General features: G+C 47.6%; 2 protein-coding genes across 2 annotated transcripts; both read right to left on the bottom strand.

Moving 5' to 3' along the window:
* Positions 1 to 1060: 1060 nt before the first annotated feature.
* LOC146019626 (protein Hook homolog 2-like) lies at positions 1061 to 2279 on the bottom strand. The gene is made up of 2 exons (XM_083152132.1): positions 1983 to 2279; positions 1061 to 1340 (listed from the first exon to the last, which is right to left on the bottom strand). The coding sequence occupies exons 1-2, from the start codon at positions 2128 to 2130 to the stop codon at positions 1252 to 1254; spliced, it is 237 nt and encodes a 78-aa protein (XP_083008258.1). The 5' UTR covers positions 2131 to 2279; the 3' UTR covers positions 1061 to 1251.
* A 5568-nt stretch (positions 2280 to 7847) lies between these two features.
* LOC146019625 (protein Hook homolog 2-like) lies at positions 7848 to 9117 on the bottom strand. Its single transcript, XM_083152131.1, has 2 exons — positions 8714 to 9117; positions 7848 to 8071 (listed from the first exon to the last, which is right to left on the bottom strand). Exons 1-2 carry the CDS (start codon positions 8859 to 8861, stop codon positions 7983 to 7985), a joined length of 237 nt encoding a protein of 78 aa, XP_083008257.1. The 5' UTR covers positions 8862 to 9117; the 3' UTR covers positions 7848 to 7982.
* Between the last annotated feature and the right edge of the window lie 801 nt (positions 9118 to 9918).

Below are 9918 nucleotides of genomic sequence, written 5' to 3'. Positions count from 1 at the left end.
TGCCCCTATAGTAGCTACGCCCTTGTATAGAACACATGGAACTGACAGGGAAGGGGTCCCCTCTTAGCTTTGGGCCCCATAGCAGCTGCACCCCCTGCCGCTATAGTAGCTACGCCCTTGTATAGAACACATGGAACTGACAGGGAAGGTGGCCTCTTTCAGTTCTGTTACCCTTCTAGTACATACAGTGCCTGTTTGGCTCTTAGTCTACCTGCTACCACTATTCCCCACTCATATCATTACTATGTGCTGCTGGGTACCCTGCTCCTTCTGATGTAACTCTGCGCACCGGATCCGAGTCGGGCCGGCTGCACATAACACTTTCTAAAACTTATGTGCGGCGGGACACTGCAAGGGCAGTGACAAGCAGGCAGCGAACACAGCGGTAGCGGGCAGGGGACGCCTGTGAACGGAGAGCTGGGCAGGACGATCAGGGAGCTGCAAGGAAAGAAAAAAAAAAACAATACAAATGAATGGGCAGCCAGTGATTGGCTGATTGCTCTCTCAACCAATTGCCGATTCATTTGATTCGGTCCATTAATTAGTATTGGGGTGTTTTTTCCCCTTGCAGTTTCCTGATCCTCCTGCCCAGCTCCCAGTCCCCCCCCCCCCCCGGCATCCCCCACCCGCTGCATCTGTGTCCGCTGCCCCGCCTCTCCAATTGTCTGACTCACCAGCGTCCCCTATCCGCTGCCTCTTTGTCCGCCTCTCCCCCTGCAGCTCCCCGGGAGTTACATATGATAAATCGCATTCAAAACATGGCACATCAAGTGCCTAATCGTGTCTGACCCCTCCAGGGGGGAGCTGCAGGGGAAATCAGATCCAACTTGGACAAGTTGGACTAATGTATGGGGGCCTTTAGCCTGTGGCCTCCTGCTGCCTCCTCATATCACTATTCTGTTGGGGACTCTGCTCCTTCTACCATACAACTTTTAGCCTCTGGATTCTTGATGCATCCATTCCACTCCTGCCGTTTTACTTTACAAATACAAGACTTCAACAAGTACAGGTTGGCTCAACTCCTGAAATACTCTGTGTTGCTGTGCATAGTCTGATAATCCAACTGGCCTAGAGTCAATCTAGTCTCACTAAATTACAAGTTGTGGCCACACATCAGGCAAGGGATAAATAAGTCATAACGCAGGTGATCTCTCTGCAATTCCAGGCCTGAGAGCCCCATTCCCTGGACCACTGCTCACCTGAGTACGTCCATCTCATCCCTGAGGGACTGCGCCTCATAAGCCAGCCCGGTTACATCTTGGTTACGCATGTGCAGATCCTGAACCTCCCGATCCAGATCCTGACATCGCTGTCTGTAGTCATCTCTCGCGCTCTCCAGCCTGAAGTAAGCCCAGAAACATCACAAGTTACCTTCTATGCGGCCTCTCACAGAGATCATCCAAAGCCACTGGGGGCACATGGACAGCCATTCATTCTGGACATTTAACCACATAGTCATAGTTTGTTTTTGTTTAGGGAGTGCTCCCCACAGGGCAGGATTTTTGGAGGGGGCTCCCTAAAAAAAAAAAAAACACAGATGAGTGTCCCAAGGCCGGGCAGCGCTTTCTGGAACTTACCCCAGCAACCTGGCTGTGTATGGCGTGACGTTAGCAAGGTCAAGCCGCAAACAGCCAGGAAGGAAGGAGCTGGGGCCGGGCAGCCGCAGACAGGCAGCGGCTGAAGCGGAGCTCATTGCTCAGCTCAGCGGTGCTGCCCAGAGCCAAGGAGGGGGAAAAGACAATGGCAATCCTGGAAGTGTTAGCACTGAAGCATAGCCTGGAAAGCTGCCTGGATTAACACTGAAGGGGTTAATAAAAATATGTTGCAACTGCTATAATCCCTATAATTTACATGTTCCCATATAGGCAGCAAAAACCGCCATCAAGCAAGCCCCACATGTACCGGATTGCAAAGCTCCTACAGCCATGCGTAAAGCAAGCGCTGGTCCTCTTGACCGTTAGGCCCCACCCTTCTCCCGTTACCGGTAGTTTCCTCCTGCAGTTGCTTGATCTGACTCTGCAGCAGAAGCAGCTTCTTGCCAAACACTGGTGTCCCCGTGCCCTCTTCCGACTGTTCCTGCTGCTCCTTCAGGTTTCTGTTTTCGCTCATTAGACTCCTCTTCTCTTCCATGAGCACCGACACCTGATGAAGCGAATGAGGGGGGGATCGGGCAACACAGGAGGGAGAGGAGCAAGGCCCACAGAGTAAGAAGGGTTTATTAAAGAGCACATAAATAAGGGGTTAAGAGGAAAGTGGTAGTAACAAATATGGGATTCCCTACCAAATCCTCAAACAATGGATCGGCCCAAAGACTATGAACATAGTAACCGTGATATCTCTGCGGGACATTGTGGCAAGATACAACTCTCAGCAGTGCTGACTGGCCATGTGACAGGATGAAGGTTCCAAGATGCAGCGGGGGGGGGGGGGGGGGGGGGGGGGGATTGAACAGGGAACGTACATGCAGCAATCTGCAGACTTTTCACCCCCATCCCCCCATGCAATGTGTTCCACAGGTTTAGATCCCTACCATACTTAAAGATAATAAAAAAAAGTCTGTGCCTATAGCACAGGTTCTCAAACTTGGTCCTCAGGACCCCCACACAGTGCATGTTTTGCAGGTCTGCTCACAGAATCACAAGTGAAATAATTTTCTCCACCTGTGGATCTCTTAAAACGTGTCAATAAGTAATGATTGCACCTATCGGGTGACCTGTAAAATGTGAACCATGTGGGGTCCCGAGGACCGAGTTTGAGAACCCCTGGCTTATAGGTTCGGACTATGTATATGGCTTTTGTGTAAACTGGTTTCAAACAGTCTGGAATGAATGATGAATGAATCTTTCCTGAGCCCTCCTGACTGGACCATTTAGTAAATGGCCAATGAACTGTGTTTGAAAATGACAGTTGGGATTGGATTGGTTGGTGCTTTATCTCCTTTTGCCTGATCTCCACTTTATCTCTTCTCCAGGCTTAATACATCTGCCCCATTATCGGTTGTCCCCATTAAGCCAAATAGGGCTTCCGGATTACTGAAGCAGCACTAAGCACTAGATAGATATAAGCTACATTGAGCAAATAACTCCTTGTAGGACTGGTGGAAAACATTGGCAATATTAAAGAACACATTTAGGTTTTCTAATAGTTAATTTCATAACTGGTGAAAATAAGTTTTAGAATTTGTAAAGAAAAAAAACAAACAAACAAAAAAAACACCTCATATCAGCTGTCATAATGTAGGTGACCTTTAGAACTATGCTCCATTGTGACATCACAGTTACCGATGACATCACACAGCTGCTGAAGACACAGAGTCTCAGATGTGATATACAGTTCTTACTGGAGGTCACAGTTGCGATTTGTGCAAATTTGTTTTTGCGATAGTGCGAATTTGTTTTTGCGATAGTGCAAATTTGTTTTTTTCTCTAAGAGCCCTAGTCTTGTGACATAACATGGGTCCTATCAAGAGAAAGAAAGCATGGATAAAGAAAGGAAAGAAAATGCAGAGGAGAAGGAAAGTGAGCAGGAAAACAAAGCAGGCAGCGAGACACATGAGAAGAAATTCCTCATTGGTACCAGGTGTACAGAGAGGCTGGAAGAGATTGGTAGCCTTTATGACAAAGAAAAGAGATCAGTTCCTTAAATCATGTCGCAGATGTCCCAGATTTTGGCAAGTGAGAAAAACGAGAAACATGGCCATTGCTGAAGACCCAGGGGAAGGATGCAGCCATTGGGCAGGCCAGACAAACTTACCAGAGGAAAAGAGGTGCGATAAGAAGTTAAGCACTGTAGCTTTGCAAAGAAACTGGAATAGATTTGCTGGTTTTATTAAAGAGAAAAAGAGTCAATTTATAACAGCAATTGGCAGAGGACAACCAGACACCCTACCAGGTCAGCAAACTGCAGAAGGTCAGCAAACTGCAGAAGGTCAGCAAACTGCAGAAGGTCAGCAAACTGCAGAAGGTCAACAAACTGCAGAAGGTCAGCAAACTGCAGAAGAGAGCGTTACTGTCCCCTTAACAGTGGGAACATTTACTTTCCACTCGCTTCTTGGAAAGGGAGGTTACGGCAAAGTGATGCTCGCCACAGACTCTGTTCATAAGAAAAGAGTAGCAGTTAAGATCCTAAAGAAAAGAGCACTCATTCAAAGTGCAAAGAGGAGAGCATCACTGGAACGGGAGTACATTATGACCGAGTGTCGGGTACTTCAAGTGGCACATGAGAGTCCTTTCCTGACCCGTGGATACGCAGCCTTCCAAACAAACAGCTATCTTTATTATGTAATGGAACTGGTTGGCGGAGGGGACCTCTTCGATTTTGGGGTCACGAACATGCTGAACCCATTGGCAATAAAATTTATTGCCACAGAACTGGTCTGTGGATTGCAGTTCCTGCACTCCAGAGGAATAATCCACAGAGACCTAAAAGCTGAGAACATTTTGCTGACAAAGAGTGGACATGTAAAGATCACAGACTTTGGTCTGGCCACGTTGAATGTATATGGAGAAACCAAGGACAGTATGATTGTTGGGACACGTGGCTATAAGGCTCCAGAAGTTTTATTAGGTGCACCATTTAGTGCAGGCGTGGACTGGTTTGCATTCGGTGTGATATTATATATGCTCACCCTACGAATGCACCCTTTTCCTGGAAAGGATAAGGAAGAGATCATGAGAAATACCCTTAAGAAAGAACCGTCATACGCAGGTATTACTGATCCCGCAACAAAGGACATTATATCCCAACTCCTGTGCAAGGACCAGACCCTCCGGCTCGGGGTAAACGGCAACGTGCGAGAACACCCCTACTTCTCTTCAGTTGCATGGCAAAACATAGAGACTGGAAAAACAGCGTCTCCACTCAAACGGCACATGTGCAAGGCACATGTGCATGGTACAGATCAACAATGTCCCGTGTCTTACAGCGAAGCCTACAAAGAACCGATTCCTGCCATGGACCAAAGCCTCTTTGACGACATTCAATTTGTGTGCCCTAAATGGGGTAAAAGCTATCATAACGTGCCAATGGAGCTAGATACCATATCATCAGTTAATGGCGAACTGCACGACAAAGAATAGACACCTGTTGCACCTGCTGCCTGCTCCGTCCTCGGCTACTTCTCCGGAGATGTACCGTGTTCCACCTGTCCGGTACAGTTCTGCTAACCGACTCTAAGCAGTCACGACTTTCCTTGTCTGTAGTTTGGTCTGAACTACAATGTCATCTGGGGATTAGGGCTACTGGCGACACCCCACAAAAAAAAACGACACTGGGCAGCCACCTCATGGGTGTGTTGGAAGAGCTGTTAATTATTTTTGAAAGGTTTATAGTTATAGTTACACCCATCTCATTGATAAGAATTAAGCTGGGTACACCCTAGTTCCTGCCTCAGCGGAGCTTACTAAATTTTTTTTGTTGGGGGGGGGCTATTTAACCACTTTACCGCTCTAGACCAGCATCGTCTGGAAAGTGGAGAAATGTTTAGCTTCATTCAGAGCTATAAATGATAACTATGCAGCTGGAAAAATCCCCCACATTCCCCATGCAGGCCGTTATATTCAATCTTCTAAACATACCAGGTAAGGAATATATGGCTAGGAAAAAACATTTGGTATCCCAATTGCACACTGAGTGAAACATAACACAGAGATTTTGGTTGCGTATATCTGCAGATATAGGGCTAAGCCCCAGGCCGTACGTCAAGGCATCTCTGTCACTGGGGGTCCCTAATACTGGGTATGGGTCTGGGGTGTGGGCCCCCAACATGCCGACACAGGCTGAGTACTCCAGGGCAGCACACAAATGAAAATTAGTAGGGGTTAATAAGAAGCACATAGGTGCTATGTAGGGAAGTGAAGGTGTGATTAAAATACAAAATATATACAATGTTATAGGAAAAAATAAGTGTTAGGGTGTGCTAACCTGGAGCAGACCAGCCATATCAACATGAGGGGGACCACACTCCCAAACCCATCCCATTAGCAGTAACATATATGTCTGGGCTTAATAGCCCAGTATAAGGCCACATGATAATGGCTTACTACATCTGAGAGACAGCTTACCTGGAGATACCCCTGGCTTCTCCAATGGCACTCAGGTGTCAGCAATCCCTCCTAATGCTGACCCATCTATGCCTCTCAACTGCACAACACTTTTGTTGGTAAGCTGCTCAATCAGAGGTGTGTCACTCAGGTGCCAAAAGGGAGGGGCAATTCTGTCTAGGAAAAAACATTTGGTATCCTAATTGCATACTGAGTGAAACATAACTTCATATGTTTCACTCAGTGTGCAATTGGGATACCAAATGTTTTTTCCTAGACAGAATTGCCCCTCCCTTTTGGCACCTGAGTGACACACCTCTGATTGAGCAGCTTACCAACAAAAGTGTTAAGGAATATATGGCTGCCATAATACATACTTCCAAAACATTTAACAAGATCTGGTCTCCATGCCGACTTCTCAAAACACCACCCCCCCCCCCTCACACTCTTTTCTTATGTCTTCTCCTTCTCGACCTACTCTTGGTTCTATTGCCTTTGACGGTTCGCTGCACGGTCATTGTGAGAATTTTTCCCCTTATCTTTAAGTTTAATAAAACTGGATCTGACTTATTGTGATATTACTGCTACTGTATTTTGTTGTGTTGTGTCGAATTTTATGGCGATTCATTTAATACATTGTATTAAAGAAAAAAAAAACACACCTACATACCTATAAACGTAACCGACATGAAAGGTGGCCCTTCTTAGCTTTGGGCCCCATAGCAGCTGCACCCCCTGCCCCTATAGTAGCTACGCCCTTGTATAGAACACATGGAACTGACAGGGAAGGGGTCCCCTCTTAGCTTTGGGTCCCATAGCAGCTGCACCCCCTGCCGCTATAGTAGCTACGCCCTTGTATAGAACACATGGAACTGACAGGGAAGGTGGCCTCTTTCAGTTCTGTTACCCTTCTAGTACATACAGTGCCTGTTTGGCTCTTAGTCTACCTGCTACCACTATTCCCCACTCATATCATTACTATGTGCTGCTGGGTACCCTGCTCCTTCTGATGTAACTCTGCGCACCGGATCCGAGTCGGGCCGGCTGCACATAACACTTTCTAAAACTTATGTGCAGCCTCTGGGCGGGGGGACACTGCAAGGGCAGTGACAAGCAGGCAGCGAACACAGCGGTAGCGGGCAGGGGACGCCTGTGAACGGAGAGCTGGGCAGCACGATCAGGGAGCTGCAAGGAAAGAAAAAAAAAATATACAAATGAATGGGCACCCAGTGATTGGCTGATTGCTCTCTCAACCAATTGCCGATTCATTTGATTCGGTCCATTAATTAGTATTGGGGTGTTTTTTCCCCTTGCAGTTTCCTGATCCTCCTGCCCAGCTCCCAGTCCCCCCCCCCCCCCCCCGCTGCATCTGTGTCCGCTGCCCCGCCTCTCCAATTGCCTGACTCACCAGCGTCCCCTATCCGCTGCCTCTTTGTCCGCCTCTCCCCCTGCAGATCCCCGGGAGTTGCATATGATAAATCGCATTCAAAACATGGCACATCAAGTGCCTAATCGTGTCTGACCCCTTGGACTAATGTATGGGGGCCTTTAGCCTGTGGCCTCCTGCTGCCTCCTCATATCACTATTCTGTTGGGGACTCTGCTCCTTCTACCATACAACTTTTAGCCTCTGGATTCTTGATGCATCCATTCCACTCCTGCTGTTTTACTTTACAAATACAAGACTTCAACAAGTACAGGTTGGCTCAACTCCTGAAATACTCTGTGTTGCTGTGCATAGTCTGATAATCCAACTGGCCTAGAGTCAATCCAGTCTCACTAAATTACAAGTTGTGGCCACACATCAGGCAAGGGATAAATAAGTCATAAAGCAGGTGATCTCTCTGCAATTCCAGGCCTGAGAGCCCCATTCCCTGGACCACTGCTCACCTGAGTACGTCCATCTCATCCCTGAGGGACTGCGCCTCATAAGCCAGCCCGGTTACATCTTGGTTACGCATGTGCAGATCCTGAACCTCCCGATCCAGATCCTGACATCGCTGTCTGTAGTCATCTCTCGCGCTCTCCAGCCTGAAGTAAGCCCAGAAACATCACAAGTTACCTTCTATGCGGCCTCTCACAGAGATCATCCAAAGCCACTGGGGGCACATGGACAGCCATTCATTCTGGACATTTAACCACATAGTCATAGTTTGTTTTTGTTTAGGGAGTGCTCCCCACAGGGCAGGATTTTTGGAGGGGGCTCCCTAAAAAAAAAAAAAACACAGATGAGTGTCCCAAGGCCGGGCAGCGCTTTCTGGAACTTACCCCAGCAACCTGGCTGTGTATGGCGTGATGTTAGCAAGGTCAAGCCGCAAACAGCCAGGAAGGAAGGAGCTGGGGCCGGGCAGCCGCAGACAGGCAGCGGCTGAAGCGGAGCTCATTGCTCAGCTCAGCGGTGCTGCCCAGAGCCAAGGAGGGGGAAAAGACAATGGCAATTCTGGAAGTGTTAGCACTGAAGCATAGCCTGGAAAGCTGCCTGGATTACCACTGAAGGGGTTAATAAAAATATGTTGCAACTGCTATAATCCCTATAATTTACATGTTCCCATATAGGCAGCAAAAACCACCATCAAGCAAGCCCCACATGTACCGGATCGCAAAGCTCCTACAGCCATGCGTAAAGCAAGCGCTGGTCCTCTTGACCGTTAGGCCCCACCCTTCTCCCGTTACCGGTAGTTTCCTCCTGCAGTTGCTCGATCTGACTCTGCAGCAGAAGCAGCTTCTTGCCAAACACTGGTGTCCCCGTGCCCTCTTCCGACTGTTCCTGCTGCTCCTTCAGGTTTCTGTTTTCGCTCATTAGACTCCTCTTCTCTTCCATGAGCACCGACACCTGATGAAGCGAATGAGGGGGGGATCGGGCAACACAGGAGGGAGAGGAGCAAGGCCCACAGAGTAAGAAGGGTTTATTAAAGAGCACATAAATAAGGGGTTAAGAGGAAAGTGGTAGTAACAAATATGGGGTTCCCTACCAAATCCTCAAACAATGGATCGGCCCAAAGACTATGAACATAGTAACCGTGATCTCTGCGGGACATTGTGGCAAGATACAACTCTCAGCAGTGCTGACTGGCCATGTGACAGGATGAAGGTTCCAAGATGCAGCGGGGGGGGGGGGGGGGGGGGGATTGAACAGGGAACGTACATGCAGCAATCTGCAGACTTTTCACCCCCATCCCCCCATGCCATGTGTTCCACAGGTTTAGATCCCTACCATACTTAAAGATAATAAAAAAAAGTCTGTGCCTATAGCACAGGTTCTCAAACTTGGTCCTCAGGACCCCCACACAGTGCATGTTTTGCAGGTCTGCTCACAGAATCACAAGTGAAATAATTTGCTCCACCTGTGGATCTCTTAAAACGTGTCAATAAGTAATGATTGCACCTATCGGGTGACCTGTAAAATGTGAACCATGTGGGGTCCCGAGGACCGAGTTTGAGAACCCCTGGCTTATAGGTTCGGACTATGTATATGGCTTTTGTGTAAACTGGTTTCAAACAGTCTGGAATGAATGATGAATGAATCTTTCCTGAGCCCTCCTGACTGGACCATTTAGTAAATGGCCAATGAACTGTGTTTGAAAATGACAGTTGGGATTGGATTGGTTGGTGCTTTATCTCCTTTTGCCTGATCTCCACTTTATCTCTTCTCCAGGCTTAATACATCTGCCCCATTATCGGTTGTCCCCATTAAGCCAAATAGGGCTTCCGGATTACTGAAGCAGCACTAAGCACTAGATAGATATAAGCTACATTGAGCAAATAACTCCTTGTAGGACTGGTGGAAAACATTGGCAATATTAAAGAACACATTTAGGTTTTCTAATAGTTAATTTCATAACTGGTGAAAATAAGTTTTAGAATTTGTAAAGAAAAAA

The sequence above is a fragment of the Crinia signifera genome, chromosome 7 (assembly GCF_055691185.1).
Source record: "Crinia signifera chromosome 7, ASM5569118v1, whole genome shotgun sequence".
Lineage (NCBI taxonomy): Eukaryota > Metazoa > Chordata > Amphibia > Anura > Myobatrachidae > Crinia > Crinia signifera.
The sequence above is the reverse complement of the archived record's forward strand: the minus strand, read 5'-3'. Positions and strand labels throughout refer to the sequence as shown.

What these genes read in the sequence shown, in the direction of transcription:
- LOC146019626 (XM_083152132.1), bottom strand. Translation starts at nt 2,130, where the DNA reads ATGGAAGAGAAGAGGAGTCTAATGAGCGAAAACAGAAACCTGAAGGAG. An exon ending in ACTGCAGGAGGAAACTACCG is followed by an intron (nt 1,341 to 1,982) that starts GTAACGGGAGAA and finishes GGCTTACTTCAG; the next exon opens with GCTGGAGAGCGCGAGAGATG.
- LOC146019625 (XM_083152131.1), bottom strand. Translation starts at nt 8,861, where the DNA reads ATGGAAGAGAAGAGGAGTCTAATGAGCGAAAACAGAAACCTGAAGGAG. An exon ending in ACTGCAGGAGGAAACTACCG is followed by an intron (nt 8,072 to 8,713) that starts GTAACGGGAGAA and finishes GGCTTACTTCAG; the next exon opens with GCTGGAGAGCGCGAGAGATG.